This window comes from Manis pentadactyla, chromosome 13, assembly GCF_030020395.1.
Source record: "Manis pentadactyla isolate mManPen7 chromosome 13, mManPen7.hap1, whole genome shotgun sequence".
NCBI classification, from domain to species: domain Eukaryota; kingdom Metazoa; phylum Chordata; class Mammalia; order Pholidota; family Manidae; genus Manis; species Manis pentadactyla.
In genome coordinates this window covers 12,020,585-12,036,071 of record NC_080031.1, presented here as the reverse complement: position 1 = coordinate 12,036,071, position 15,487 = coordinate 12,020,585, and the positions used below count along the sequence as shown (strand labels likewise).

The 15,487-nt window shown below is 43.2% G+C and overlaps 2 protein-coding genes across 10 annotated transcripts in view; one reads left to right on the top strand and one right to left on the bottom strand.

The window, feature by feature from the left end:
- FAM118B (family with sequence similarity 118 member B) overlaps positions 1-7,110 on the bottom strand; it is a 39,243-nt gene extending 32,133 nt beyond the window's left edge. For 2 of the 8 annotated variants that reach the window (XM_036930018.2, XM_057490650.1), the window contains exon 1: positions 7,051-7,108. The gene's annotated coding sequence lies outside the window, so the exon portion shown is untranslated. Of the gene's footprint in view, positions 1-3,232; positions 3,328-7,050 lie in introns of those variants that run through there. The other 6 variants (XM_036930019.2, XM_036930017.2, XM_057490648.1 and 3 more) reach the window with 4 other exon arrangements.
- Positions 7,111-7,217: 107 nt separating this feature from the next.
- RPUSD4 (RNA pseudouridine synthase D4) lies at positions 7,218-15,085 on the top strand. Of its 2 annotated transcripts, none has more exons than XM_057490647.1 (7): positions 7,218-7,430; positions 7,770-7,935; positions 9,174-9,375; positions 12,344-12,458; positions 12,534-12,678; positions 13,853-13,950; positions 14,517-15,085. In XM_057490647.1, the coding sequence occupies exons 1-7, from the start codon at positions 7,245-7,247 to the stop codon at positions 14,751-14,753; spliced, it is 1,149 nt and encodes a 382-aa protein (XP_057346630.1). In that variant the 5' UTR covers positions 7,218-7,244; the 3' UTR covers positions 14,754-15,085. The 2 variants fall into 2 exon arrangements, with proteins under 2 accessions (XP_057346630.1, XP_036785910.1); XM_036930015.2 differs by having other exon boundaries at positions 7,219-7,430; positions 12,365-12,458.
- Positions 15,086-15,487: the final 402 nt, after the last annotated feature.

Here is a 15,487-nt window from a genome sequence, read left to right as displayed (position 1 = left end):
AGAACACAGGTTTAAACTGCGATGGTCCACTTAATACATGGATTTCTTTCAATAAACCTACTGGGAATTTTTGGAGGTCTGCAACAATTTGAAAACTTTTTTCCCTTTAGCTTGTAAGAATACAGTATATACTACATCTAACTTACAAAATATGTGTTAATGGACCGTTTATGTTATTGGTTAGGCTTCTGGTCAACAATAGGCTATCAGTAGTTAAGTTTTAGGGGAGTCATGTTACATGTGGCTTTTCAACTACCTGGGACGGGAAGGGGCGCTGCTAACACCCGTTGTCTGAGGATCAGCTGTACTCAAATAGCTTGTGGATTCAAGAGCAGTACTGCACATTTTTACAGCAGCATCAAGAAAGACACAGTGCATTTCTAGTGGCTGAGGGCAGTGAGGAAACTGGGGTGAGTGGGAACCAGAGGGAGCAGGGAGTGAGCAGAGGGCCAACTCCTTCCCCGTCCTCATGGATGTGACTTAATGGGATTTATGAAACTGGTGAAGCACTAAGTTCTCATCAGATACAGGGTCTTGCCATTATTTTGGGGTTGATGTTCACTCTGGCAATAGACCTCAGGCCTGCTCCAATGCAGAGAGCAGAAGCTAAAAAACTACAATGGGTTCTCTTTGAAGCTATCATATCCATGTAACAAGAATGGATATTATGAAAAAGGATCAAAGGAAAAGAAAAGATAGGGAGCAAAACCAGAGTAAGAAAAGAAAATGTCCCACAACTGAAGGACATGAATTTCCAGAATGAAAGTGTCCACTGAGTACCCAGCACAACAGATGGAAAAGGCACATACCATGGAACATTACCATGAAATTCCAGAACACCAGGGTAGGAATATCCTCAAAGCTTTCAGTGAGGGAGCAAAGCAAAGAAAAAAAATCAAACCAACAAAACAAGGTCACAGAAAAAGAATCTGGATCACTATGCCTCTAGAGCAATTACAGACACCAAACACTACAAGAATGCCTCCAAAATTCTGAGGGAAAATTACTTCCAAGCTAGAGTTCTATAACAATTACAAACGATCAAACAAATCAGTTGCAAAATAAAGGTATTCGAACACTTCTTAGGAAATAAGGATGTGAGCCAAGAACTGGGGCGTGGGTGACAGCCCAAGAGAGTGAAGGGCAATTGCGAAATGATATTTGGTAGTAGTTCTTGATAGGAAACAGTAGACAAGAGGAAGAAGACGCAGCGCTCCAATAAAAATGTGGAAGGGACACATTTGAGCTCATAAGTATTACTGATAAGAATGTGACAAATATGTTGGAGCATTTGGAAAAAAAATTAACGGTAGGTAAATACGTGAAACAACAGGCAGAGGTCAACCTAAACACAAGCATGGAGCTGGACAGATCATCTGGCTCAACAGGCCCACTGGTGGGAAAAAAAGACATAATAACATCAAATGATTTAAAAATAAGAAGATAATGCCTGAGAAAAGAGGAAAATAATTGAGTGAATGAGATTATGTGATGGGGAAAGTGGAAGGAACTATTTTATTTTTTTCCATAAGTCTTTCAGTACTATCTTGCCTTTTTAAACAATATGCACAAATTAATTTGATTTTTAAATAAATAAATAGGGGAAAAAATAGTTAACATTTAAGATTTGCTATTTTTCTCTCTACATTTTTTAGCATCCTGACCTTTTGTTTGGGATAGCCATAAACAAAAGAACTTTTATCCCAGGCCCTCAGGGCTCCTTGGGCGGGGTGGCAAATTAACTTAGCATTTGCTGAATGAAAATTTTTAGAGTGGGCGGTAGATGTACCTCAAGAGATTCTAAATCTCTTATCATCAAGTGAGTTTGGGAAATGACGACTAGTACACTGGGATCACTCAGTGTGGATTTGGTTTTCTATATCAGTTAACAACTGTGGAACAGTCTGTTTTCAAAGCTCGTGCTCCTTCTAAAATACCAAGCTGCCTCACTTCCTGCAAGGACTGGAAGTTTAGAGATCATCTAGTGTTCACCCCATCCTGTTTTTTTGGGTGAGAAATTTAAAGTCCAAAACTTTTAAGTGAATCAGCTGAGTGGCACAATTAGACTAAATTCCACGTCTCTTGACTCTTGTTGAACATTTAACACTTATTTAATGACTTTATGTACCTGGTGCTATACTATGTGTTGGACAGAGCTAATATGTACTGAGCATTAACTATGTGCTTAGGCTCTACACATGTGTTTTAACCTGCATTAACTCACTCCTAAGCAGGAGTCCTAAAGTAGATATGATCTACATTTTACAGGATAAAGAAATGAAGGGAGAGGGATTAAGTAATGTGCGCAAGCTAGCAAGTGGCAGAGCTGGGAACTGAGACTCCCAAGTGCTAGTTCTTAGCCAGGGTGGTGCTCTAAGCATCCTTACAGTTTACGGTCTATGTGTCTCTTGAGTGCCCACAGTTTTATTTTTCTAATTACAAGTGTATGCATGACATGTGGGTATTCCTTGCATCCTGATTCAAACAAATTAACTATTAAAAACTAAATGAGAATAACAGGACAATTTGTGAATTAACTGGTTACTTGGTGATATTAAGGAGTACATTTTTTAAAGTGTAATAATGGTATCCTGGTTATGTTAAAAACAAGCCCCATCTTTCACAGATATATAACTGAAGTATTTACAGACGAAATTATATATTTGGGATTTGATTCAAAACCATTCAAAAGCCATCAGGTAAGGGCAGGGTGTAGAAGCCTGCTGATAGGTACACGGGGTTCATTGGAGTATCTTCTCTACTGTAAATGTTTGAAATTTATAATTTAAAAAATTCATGATAAAAAAGATTGAGAAAAACCATATTAATAGTATTTGGGAAACAGAACTATGATTGATTTTTCCCCTATTTTTTGTATTTTTCACATTTTCTGTATTACTTTTATAATGAAAACCATATAATGCAAAACACAGAGTAAACTATTAAAAAAAACTCTTTATCTTTCTAAATAAGCAGAGCAAGACTGCCTGTAATTTAATGTTTTAAAAACATCACAACAAAAAAGCATTTCCTAGCTCTTTATCAGCTAACTGCTTTTCACACTTTTAAAGAGGTCACTTTGTAAGGACAAGCAGGTCTTCAAATATAAACTAGCCAAGAGCATAAAGGCACTTGAAACAAATTAGAGGAAGATTTAACAAATACAATGATAAAACTCCTCTCAATTGTTAGGCACAGTTTTAGTCAAAGACCTTGAATGTGTGATGCTGACCTTTCTAAGGGTCAAATGCTTCACAAGATAGGGATCTCCTCATCCTCTGGGGTAGTCAGGTGGGGACTGGGCTCAGCCAAGCTCCCAGGCCAGCTTACCTCCATGATACAGTTACTTGCACATGTGCCATGATATGAAAAAAGTTGGAAGTATCAGTTAAGACAGACCTGCCTGATCATTACTCAAGAGTTGAATGGAAGTATAAAGAGGGGCATGAGTACCATGGGATCTCTTTAGAACCCTGGTACCAAAAAAAGAACTGCCACCCATGTGTTTGGTCATAACACCATGTTATAGAAAACGATTGTTTTCAAATACTTCTTTCTATCTGCGCTCCCTCTCGTGTCTCCTTTAGGAAGTCTTAAGGTATATTCCGGCACTACTCAATGAATAACCTCCAATATAAACAGCTCAGTGACATCAGGTTAAATTCTGGGGACAAGAACAGAATCCTGAATCTCTAGTAAGGATCTTCTTTTAAAAGCCAGAAAAACTGAACCCCAACTACTTGTTCAAGCTCACAAGCAGCTGAACTGGGAGTGGTCCCCAGATCTCCAGCTCCCAACAACTGCACTTTCCCACACACCTCCCGGAGCTCCTGCTGACTGCTTCTTTGAAGCTTTCTTAAACCATAAAACAATGTCCAAGTACTTCCTGTTCTTCAGGGAAATGGATTCGTTGGTTAATCTGCAACTAGAAAATCATTGTTCGGGGAGCCAGGATTTAACCTTATGCCACTAATTAACCGTAAATTTGTGATACTGAGACACAAGTCTTTTTATTAGTCAGTCCTTATTTACATTTGTGAAATAAAAAGGCGATCTTGTTCTTACACAGATAAGGAGATATCCTTAAAAACAAATTATAAAGTTCTTCATATGGTTATAATGCGGACCATACTGTGATATACCAAAATCTAGGTAAATAAGCCATGTTTGTACTCCATAAGAATGAAGATACCACTAGACAACACTAATAGAATTTCCTTCTCTGAAACAAATCCTACCATTTGCAACAACATGGAAGGAGCTAGAGGGTATTATGCTCAGTGAAATAAGCCAGGTGGAGAAAGACAAATACCAAATGATTTCACTCATACGTGGAGTATAAGAACAAAGAAAAACTGAAGGAACAAAACAGCAGCAGAATCACAGAACCCAAGAATGGACTAACAGTTACTAAAGGGAAAGGGACTGGGGAGAATGGGAGGGAAGGGAGGGATAAGGGCGGGGGAAAAAGAAAGGGGGTATTACAATTAGCGTGTAAATGTTGGGGGGGGGCATGGGGAAGGCTGTGCAACACAGAGAAGACAAGTTGTGATTCTACAACATCTTACTACACTGAAGGACAGTGACTGATGGGGTTTGTGGGGGGGGACTTGGTGAAGGGGAGACCCTAGTAAACATAATGTTCTTCATGTAATTGTAGATTAATAATAACAAAATAATTTGTAAAAAAAAGAATTTCCTTCTCTGCACTGAGAAAACCATCCAGACAAAAGGAGGCCCCAAGCAAAGAGAGAATGTGGGATTGGTGCAGAAGTGGAAAAATGAACTGACTAAAATGGAATCCGTTGAATGAGGATGGGGAGGAAGGCAATACAATATTAAAAACAAAAGATATACTTAGAGAGCAACTCTACTTTAAAATCACCAAGTGCCTAGACTCAAAGGAGAAACATTAAAGAAGCTGTAATGTCTAATACTGGCTAAAGCTGTACTGTGATATCATGCAAACAAACCAAACCTCCACATTCTTCAGATTTCTCACAGTTTCAACAAGAATACTTACAAGTTCCTTCTCCAGATAAAAATGACCAGTGTTTTTATTCTTAGTCACTACAGCATGTGCCTTGGGTTAAACTGAAACCCAGGAACACAAGCTCTGTGTCACTAGCAATGATATCCAAGTTGGTTCTTCGTTTTCTTTCTTGCTACATACGACCAATTCTGCAAGAGCAGGTGTCATTTCTTGAATGCCATTAAGGACAGACAGATTAAGGAAAAACAGGTTTCCCCAGCCACCACACAAAACCATAAAAGTCCCCTATCTAAGACAAGTTTGCAATTAATGTAACAATATGAATTTTAAGTCCTGATATCCAAATTTCAGACTCCTTGGCAATGGGAGATTTCATGTTCCATAATAATCTGTGATGTATGACTTGGGAAATTAGAACCTAGGTCTGGAGCATATAAATAAAAGGTAGTAATTCTCAACTTTTATAGATCTGTTTTATCTGTGAATTTTCAGAAGGAAAAAACAGGAGAGAAGTTGCCTCCCAATCTCCCCTGGAATTCTTCGCATTTATATCCCAACTATCTTATCACAGAAACATACACAAGCCTCCTTTTCGACCCTTTGCAATATATTTACTTGTACCTGCATTCTTCAGTTCAAAAAACTGACAGAAATACAATTCAAAATGTTCACACACATCTAACATGTCTATAATGCACTCAGACATCTAATGAATAATTTGTGTGTTTACTCTGTGCCAGATGTGGGGATTTAAAAAAAAAAAATGAATGAGTGCTTAGGGACTCACAGTTCAAACAGCAGCTGCCAATGGTGGGTAAATCTTGACCTGTACAACTCAAAGTTAATTCAGACTCAAAGGACAGCGCAGTGCAGTGAAAAAAGAACACTGAATGGCACTGACAGCTTAGATTGCAGCACTCTAGCTGGTTTTCCTGATATCTAAGCCCTTCCCTTTTCAACTTGTCCTGCATTCAACAGCTGAATTTCTAGAATTCCACTTTCAAGGAGTTTCTTTCCTGCTCAGAGTTTCTCTGTTCATGAAGACTCCTCACTGCTTATCACATTTCAAACTCTTCTTTAACTTAAACTCTTCTACAGACTAGCTTCACTTACCTGTTCACTTTGACTTCACACTCAATATGGCTTCCTTATGCCAATCCCTTTCACCACCTCCTCTAACTCCTCAGGCATCCTTCATTCTAGGCAGTCTTAAAATGTGTTTCCTCTCTCATCAGTACAGATCCAACAGTTTTTCTGCACATTCCTCCAGAACTCAGCATTAGCTTTCTTCTTAACAAATGGCAGGTGTGTACCAAGGTCTTCTGAACAGCACCATCCCAACCAGAGTGGCTTCACTAAGCCACTCCTTAGTGAAGGCAGGAGTCGCTTGTAGTTTGGGCATGGGAGTCCTACCAGGGTACCTTGTGAAAAGGAGAGAGTTTGGGAAGGCTGCAAACTGTGGAGGGGAAAATGAAGGAAGCAGAAAAGGGAAGGGAAGGTCCTTGCTCTGTACTTTGTCTTTTCTTTGGAAGGAGTAGGGAGAGGGTAGGGGGAGAGTAGACTCCAATAATGAATTCTCGAGGAAGACGGAAACTCAAGGTGTTCCCTAAGGTAAGAAATACGGGCTGGGGTCCTTGGATAACGAAGGGGGCTCCCCACCATCCCGAGGAGAGGAGGACAGGTTACAACGTGGAACAAAGAGGCTGGGAGTCGGGAGATGAGGGGTGGAGAGGCTACAGAGATCCGGGCATCTCCGAAGGTCGAGCAGTAAGGAAACGAGAGGTGACACTCCCCAGGGGACTGGCCGAACACCGGGGAGGTGGTTGCTACGAGGAACGAGGCAGGCGCCTGAGAAGGCTCTGGGGGGAGCATGTGGGGCATCACTTCTAAGAAGGAGCGGGGGCGGGGAAGTGTTTTGAGTGGGATTGTCTCCCAGATGGAGAAACGGTTTCCCACGGCAGTGGTCTCCTAGGACAGAAACAACGAGGACGCGAAAACGTTCAAGGGGTCAGGCACTAGCTCTTTCCATCCCCAGCCCGGCTACCCAAAACACTCACCGCGTCTCCTCCAAACGCCACCGCTCCGATTGCAGCTACCGGCCCGCGCAGCCGCACTTAGAATGCACTGTCCCCACGTGACTCGTCCCAGAGCCCGCCCCCTGCTACGTGACCCGAAGAGCCCGCCCAATCGTCCCCTCCCTCTGGCCACTCTTCTGCGCAAGGTCGCGGCTAGCTCCTCCCTTCGTGGCAAGATGGCGGCGCCCAGGTGTACCACGCCAGGCTTCTGGTTCCGGGGTTCCGGGCAGCGTTTGGGGAATCTCTTGACATTCGTCTCTCAGCCATTTTGTTCCGCCACTGCTGCCTCTAGATCTCTGAATGCCCAGGGATTAGCGGAGAGGCTTCGAGCCAAGAAGCGGGAGCAAAAGACGAAGGAGCCGGTGAGTCCGGAAGGACCACAACTCCCAAGAGACAGTGCGCACAGTGGTGTCCCAGGCAGGGAGTTAGGCAGGAGGGTGCTCTGACAGAGCAAGTGCATGTCGAGGACGTGAGGTGGGAGACTGGGGAGAAAGAAGAGAGGTCAGTAGTCTTTGGCTGTTGGCAGGCTCGGTCCTAAGCACTACGTGGGTACAGGTAAGACAGCACCCTCGTTGCTCTCAAATTACCCGGGGAAGTCTCGAGTCTAATGTAAAGATTAGTCATTCCCTATTCAAATTTTCACCCACTTACTGAAGTTCTTCCTCACCAGTCATTTCCCGTCGCTCCTTTTCTCCCCGTAGGTGCCCACAAACCCTGTTCAGCGGAGAGTGCAAGAACTAGTGCGGTACACACAGCAGCTGCAGCGAGTCCACCCCAACGTGCTCGCCAAGGCACTGAGCCGAGGGATTGTCCACCAGGACAATGACCTTTTGGTCATCAGTAAGCCCTACGGTGTTCCTGTGCATGGTAAGGACCTCGTGGGAGAGGCAGGGAGGCTGCTGCTGCTCTCTGCTACAACTAGGGCAACTCTGACACATTACTTGTGGCTCTCCAAAGCCTTGCATTCAAAACAATTGAACCTTTGTGGAGCACTGTCCTATATAAGGCACTACCGAGGACACAGAGATAAATAAGACAGTCCCCACCTTCCAAACGTCTGGCAGATGGCAGTGATTTATGGAATGTGCTGTGTGCATACATTCATATAGATGGCTACAGAGAAATACAAAGGCTGTGTGGTTCTTGTCTTCAGATTTTCCATCAAAAATGAGGAGAACATGTAAGAAAAAATCTGGGGGCTGTGTGTCTGTGTTGGAGTATACCTAACAAAAACCCACAGTGGACACTCATACGTTTTTTGAATACATGTAGAACATAGTTGTAAGAGACAGCTGGAGTGAGTTAGGAAAGATTGATAAGAAAAAAAACGATTTGTGGAAAAGGTTTTATTGGGGGAAAAGGCATAGCTTCACTAGAAGAAGAATGCTCTTTGGGGAGGTATGGGAAGGGCTGTGCAATGAATTAAGTGAGACATTGCCAGATGTTCTGTGTGTTGTTTTTCTCTCTTGAGCTTCGCAATAGCTTCTTGCCTTCCCATTCCCCATGAAATAATTATTAACCAGACATTTACATTTTATAGGTGAGGAAAATGAAAGTTGGAAAGATTAATCTGTCCAAGGTCAGTGGCTAGTTAGGAGAGTACATAGAGTAGAACCCAGGGATGTCTCACCCCAAAGCCCATCCTCTCAGCTCTTCTCTAATGCCTCAGGAGGACCTCATGGTCTTGCATTTCTTACTAGGTTACTCAGCAAGTTCTCAAGCCTTTGTGTATATAGTAAAATAGCAAACCTCATCTGAGTGCTGATTTTAGTGTGAGAATATAAGCAAATTTAAAAATATATATATATGTCTGAGGAGAAAGCCATATGCTCTAGAACAGTACTTCTCAAACTTGAATGTGTGTATGAGTCACTTGGACATCTTGTTAAAATGCAGATTTTGACTTAATAGTATGGGCTGGGGGCCAGAGGTTCCTTTCTAGCAAGTTCCTTGGGCATACAGATGTTACTTGTCCTTGGATCACACTTCAGTAATAAGGCTTTAGCAAGCACTGACACTTAATCCAGTAAGGGCTTCTTCCCAGGTAGGGTTCTTTGGTGGGATCTTAACCTGACCACTCAAACCTCAGGCTTTTCCCTTCGTAGGTGGCCCTAGGGTCCAGCTCTGCATCAGTGATGTCTTGCCGATCCTGGCGAAGATGCTTCATGGCCACAAGGCAGAGCCCCTGCATCTGTGCCACCGTCTGGACAAGGAAACTACAGGTGTAATGGTGTTGGCTTGGGAAAAGGAAGTGGCACATCAAGTCCAAGAGTTGTTTAGAACCCGTCAGGTGGCAAAGAAGTACTGGTATGAAGCCCATCGATAGAGCTGTGTAAATGAAAGACCCCTTTCATCTAGTCACCTATTTATACAACAGGAACTCCTATTAATAGGAGGCACTGTATTGGGACCTGTGGGCATAGGAAATATAGGAAACAGAGTTAGTGTTTAGAGTCTGATAGAATAATGGTTCCTCATTATGACTATAGAAATTATTGAAAATTAATCATACAAGTAATAGATGATTTCAGTCCTGTAGTAAAATAGTCAAACAGCAAAGATAAAGCAAAACAGTTTCCTTCCCCAGAGGCAACCACTGTTACTAGTGTCTTGTGTAGCTCCCAGAGTTGCACTGGGCATGTGTAAGCATCTTACTGTATGGTAGCATATTTTGCACTGCTTTGCATCCCGCTCTTTTCACTTGGGCAGTATATATTGGAGAGCCTTTTCTGTTGTACGTTTAGAGCTCTCTCTTTTAATGGCTCTATAGTATTCCATTGTATGGATATAGTTTTCTTATTGACATGTTTATAGTTAATTTCCCACTTTACATAGCCTATTATAAATAACATGTGAGTATATCTTTAAGACAAATTCCTAAAAATGGAGTCGCTAGTCGAAGCGTACATGCATTTAAAATTTGAATGCTTAACTACCCATATTGCTCTCCAACATGGTTTTGTCAGTTTTTACTCCCACTCGCAGTGATGAGTATCTATCTCCCCTATGCCTCACCAGTGCATTTAAAGGTTTGCCACTCTGATGGGTAAAAAAAGTTATTCTGTTCCCCGTTTCCCTGTGTACTGGTGATGTTGACTGTCTTTTTGTGTTTTATTGGCTATTTGAGTTTCCTCATCTGTGAACACTGTTCATTTCTTTTGCTCATTTGCTATTGGATTGTTTATCACTTTCTATTTAATTTGCAAGTTTTGTTTTTATATTTTGGAGGTTAGTCCTTTTTGTATTACAGATTTTGCAACAACTTTGTGATCTTGGGAGCTTTTAAAAAAATCTATATGCTTAATGATTAGCACACACAGCAAAGGGGGGCACACAGGGAAGGCAGTATGGCACAGAGAAGACAAGTAGTGACTTTGTAGCATCTTACTACACTGATGGACAGTGACTGTAATGGGGTACGTGGTGGGGACTTGATAATGGGGGGAATTTAGTAACCACAATGTTGCCCGTGTGATTTTATATTAATGATACCAAAATAAAAAAATCATCTATATGCTTAAGACCCACCCACATAGGTCCTGATCCCTAAGTCACAGAGGTCTTATACCCTAAGATGGGTATGGGGATTGGGCATCTATATTTTTAGAAAGCTCCACAAATGACTTTAATGTAGAATCAAGTTTAAGAACCAAGTTTAAATCAAGTTGTAAGATTCCAGGTAATGGAGGAAGTTTCGCATAGATGCTAAGAGCTCAAAAAGATATGTGTTCGACTCTCAGCTATGTCATTTACTAGTACGGGGACTTTAGGCAAGTTATCAAACTTGTCTAAGCTTTTTCTTCATATGAAAAATGGAAATAATGAGTGAGTTCAGTGAGACAATGCACATGAAGTGTTTAACCCGGTACCTCACTCATCTTAAAAGCTGAAAATAGAATATCAGGACTAGTATTATGTATATGAGCAATCAAAATGTAAGTTTATAAAAAAGTATTATTTGTGAAAATTGTCCATGAAACTTCCACATTAGTAACGATTCTCAGCATCAGGCTTCACAGCATAGTTGGAATCAATTCTTTGGACTTTGATTGAATAGGATTTGATAGACAAGATGGAGAAATGTGTTACAGATTGTGGGACTGGCATACACAAAGGAGTAAAGCATGCTGTCCAGTTTGGAGTTGGGGGTAATGGCAGATAATGTGGGAAAGATAGGCTAGAACCAGTTAATGGGGTAATGGCAGATAATGCTGGAAAGATAGGCTGGAACCAGGTAATGACCGTTTTAGATATCAGGTGCAGGGAATGGAAATTAGAAGTAAAACATACAAGGAAACTGATGAGCATCTGCTGGCTTACCGTGGTAATAACTTGTTATGTTATAGCTATTTGTTTGAATCTTCTTACTAGACTGAATTCCTTGAGAGCATATTTTGTCTTGTTCACCTGTATAGAACGAATACCTACCTACATTGGTGCCCATTTATACTCAGTGGATATTTACTGACTGAATATTTTTGAGCAGTAGTGTTAGGGCATTAGGAAAGGTGATCTACTAGTTACAACTCAGTTTAAGTATTATAAAACATAACAGATGGTAGGCCAAACTGCTACCAACCTGGAGAAGGGTGTCCGGAGTGTGAAATGGTATATCTGAGTGGGTTTTTGACCTGTTGGTCAGTGATTCTGTGAAAGGCCACCAAACAGTAGGCTGTATTGGCCTGGAAGAGGTACAAATGTAAGACAGATGAAAAACGGTTTTCTATCTGTGTGACCTAAGGAAGGGAGACCTCCAACAGCAGTGACTTGGAATAGTTGCGTCGCAATTGTGGTTCCTGTGACTTCTTCGGGCATGGTTCTTCCCTTTTGATCTACCTGGCGAATGAGGGCACGAGTGGTCCTGTGAATTGTTCACTCAGTTCATTCGCTTATTTATTCATTCATGTCATGTGCAGTTAGAACTTACCATCCTTTGTTGTTTAAAAAAGAACAACAGGATGCAAAACCATATCACCCTAATTTTATTTTTAAACTATATATGCTCTTTTTTGAAGGCTGGAATGAAAGACCATGTCATTAGTATAGTTTTTTGTTGTTGCTTTACCCCAAATATTCTCCAAGTAGCATATATTAATTTATTAGTAAAAACAACGTTTGTAAGAATGGTGGCAAGCTCTCAAGCTAAGCACTGTAACGAGATCATTTGGGGTGCTCCGGTCTTAGGGAACAGACCACAGCAGTGCAGTAGGTCCAGGACTAAAACCTCTAGGTGCTGCACCCAGGAGTGCCTCACTCACCTCTGTGGCTTACGCAGGGGTCTGTGCGTCACCCCCAGGGCCATCACCGTGCACGTCCCGGTGCCCTCAGCAGGAGTCGTGGACATCCCCATCATTGAGAAGGAGGTGCAGGGCCCGCAGCACCACCACAAGGTGGGTGAGCTCTCTCCCAGAGGGATGGGTGTTCAGCTCTTCCTTTGAATCACATCTTGATTTCTTTGGCTCCAGATGACGCTGTCCCCAAACTACCGCATGGACAGTGGGAAAGTGGTGAGAGTGCGGGCCGGCCAGAACTCGCAGCTGGCTGTAACGCAGTACCGGGTGCTGAGCAGCACCCTCTCCTCTGCCCTCTTGGAGCTCCAGCCTATCACCGGTGAGGGGCCACCGTCCTGCGGCAGGATGGCGAAAGCCTGCGGCTCTGTGCTGGGCTCAGCCCTTCTTCTGGGCAGCTGGGATTGTAGGGGGGCTGGGATTGCAGCTGACCGGTTTGAGAGTGTGCTTCTGGTGCTATCTGAGGCCGGGGGCTCCAGTGGGATGATCATTAAAAACAGTAGGTAACAGAAGCGTATAAATAGTTTGCTCACATTTATTGAAAAAGTTCTGCGAAGTGGTCCTAGAATTGCCATATGATCCAGGAGTTTTACCTGTGTGTGTGTAACACACACACACACACACACACACACACACACACACACACACACACATATATATATTCCCAAGAGAATCAAAAAACAGGGATTCAAAAAGATACTTGCACACCAGAGTTCACAGCAGCATTTTCACTAGACCCAAAAGGTGAAAACAACCCAGATGTCCATTGACAGATGAGCAGGTAAACAAAATGTGGCGTATGCACACAACAGACTGTTATTCAGCCTAAAATGGAGGCAATTCTGACAAATTCCCCAACATTGGATGAACCTTGATGACATTATGCTTTGTGTCATAAGCCAGACACAAGAGGCCAACTACTGTATGATTCTGTTTATGTGCAGTACCTGGAGTCATGCAGTTCACAGAGACAGAAGGTAGGGTAGTGGTTACCAGGGGCTGGGGGAAGGGGAAAAATGAGGAGTTAGTGTTTAATGGGTGGAGTTGCAGTTTGGGGTGATCCGTCCTGAAGATGGCTGGTTAATGACATTTTCACAACAATGTGAATGCACTTCATACCACTGAACTGTACACTTACAAATGGTTAAAATGGTAAATTTTATGTATATTTTGCAACAGTAAAAAATAAACGTGCAAAGCAATACTATTTAGCATCATATAATAGAATTACTTTTTTTTAAAAGCCTGGCAATGTTAGACATGAAGCTGATGGCAGTGATTGTCTGTGGCGGGAGGAGGAGTCTGCAAGGGGACAGGGGCTTTACCGGCCTAACGGTGTTACAATGTTTATTTCCTAGTAGCTTATAGTTTATGTTATTTTATTCTTTATACTTTAATTTAGGTGGGACTTTGCCGGTTTTACTCTGCTTTGATTTTATATGATTAGAAGCAGTTTCTGCAGCTACTCATAAATTTTTTTCTCTTTTTTTTTGAAGGAATAAAACATCAGCTTCGTGTTCACCTGTCTTTTGGATTGGATTGCCCAGTCCTTGGTGATCACAAGTACTCAGCCTGGAGTAGGCTGGCCCCCCAGGTAATAACTGGTTTGGCCTAATATGCAGCAGAATAAGGGGGGGTGATTTAGGCTCTCCCCTGTTAAAACCCTAAAATGAGTCCCCATGAGGATGTATCAATGGTCTTCAGACTTGGGACCATTCCAGTTCTCTAGCTTAGGCAGAATCCAGAAGCAGCTAGCGGCTGTCCTCATGGAGCCGTGGCATTTGTAAGCAGAACTTCTCCGCTTTGTGTGTTGAGTCTCAGATTTTGTCAGGCTGTGGGCGGGGGTGACTTCCTGGAGGCGCAGAGCAGCCTTCCATGCTATGCTGGAGAGCCATGGGGGAAACTTTTGTGTCTTTTGAAACTACAGCCTTTTCTCTCGGAAGGCGGAGAAGTGGGCAGTCAGAGCTTCTCTGGTGCGGTGGTTTTTCTCTTACCTGGGTTCTGAGCCCTTCCTAGAGGTGCCCCGGTAGCAGGCCTCTGCTGCTGTGTCTTCGGGGGGCTTCGGTGTTGGTTCCCTTTAACGGCAGTCTTCTGGCCCTGCGTGCCGGCAAGGATGAGCCGTTGGCCTTGCTCTCCAGAGGCTGTCTTTTCGTTGTACAGAAACTGTCTGCTGGTATCCTGAAGAAGCTGGGGCTGCCGCAGTCGAAGGCCCGCCACATCCCCCTTCACCTGCACGCCCGCCAGCTGATCCTGCCTGCCCTGGGGTCCAGGAGAGAGGAACTCAGCTTGGTCTGCAAGCTTCCTCGCTACTTTGTACATTCCCTGGGCCGTCTGGGCTTGCAGATGCCAAGTCCGGATCAAAAGGGGGATGAAGCCGGGCATCTGGTAGCCCAGTGAACACGGTTGGGCTGTTTGGCTCCAGAATTCTTCTCTTTGTTTAATGGACTCTGTGAACTTCGCACATGGAACAGACTCCAGAAAAGCCAGGTGTGATAAGTTGATGAAATCCAGCTGCTTCAGGCTTTTACCGGAGACTAGTCTATTTACTGATACTTCGGGCACACTGGAAAAGCCTGCGGAAAGTCTCCCTGCCTCTGGCCTCTTTGCCAAGGTGGAAGAGAGCCCGGGATCAGGCAGTTAGGGTCTGTAATTGGAGAAGAAGAACAAAAGCACAGATCTGTGATCAAGAACTGTTTCTATCCAACAATAAAGCTCTTGATCTAAGAAGGGTCCTGTGGTTGGAACAAGCATCATGGCCATCTAACTACTAGAGATACTCTGAAGCAGTTAGCTACTGCCGTCGTGGAGCTGCAGGACCTATTAGCAAACCTTCCTGCTCGTGTGTGTAGTCTCAGACTGGACACATATCATAGAATGCAGGAATCCTCTCCCGCTACAGCGTGGGGGCCTTCCTGCACCAGTGACTGTGGGGCCTGTGAAGAGGTGTTGGATGAGCAGGTGAAATGGCAGGCCGGGAACGTAACCAGGGGAGCAGGCAGGGTGTGAGGCTGTGATGGGGAGTGCCTCACTGTCTAAAGAGGGCACGTGTTAGCTCCAGCTCGGTGTTGCTGTATGAGAACAGATTTTCTCATTTTTTTCAGAGTCAGGAAGCCCAGATATTTATGTGAAAC

Bases quoted from the DNA above. Each gene is read 5' to 3' on its own strand.
- RPUSD4 (XM_057490647.1), top strand. From the start codon at position 7,245: ATGGCGGCGCCCAGGTGTACCACGCCAGGCTTCTGGTTCCGGGGTTCC. The intron at 9,376-12,343 runs GTATGAAGCCCA...TGGCTTACGCAG, and splicing joins CAGGTGGCAAAGAAGTACTG to GGGTCTGTGCGTCACCCCCA. The intron at 13,951-14,516 runs GTAATAACTGGT...TTCGTTGTACAG, and splicing joins GGAGTAGGCTGGCCCCCCAG to AAACTGTCTGCTGGTATCCT.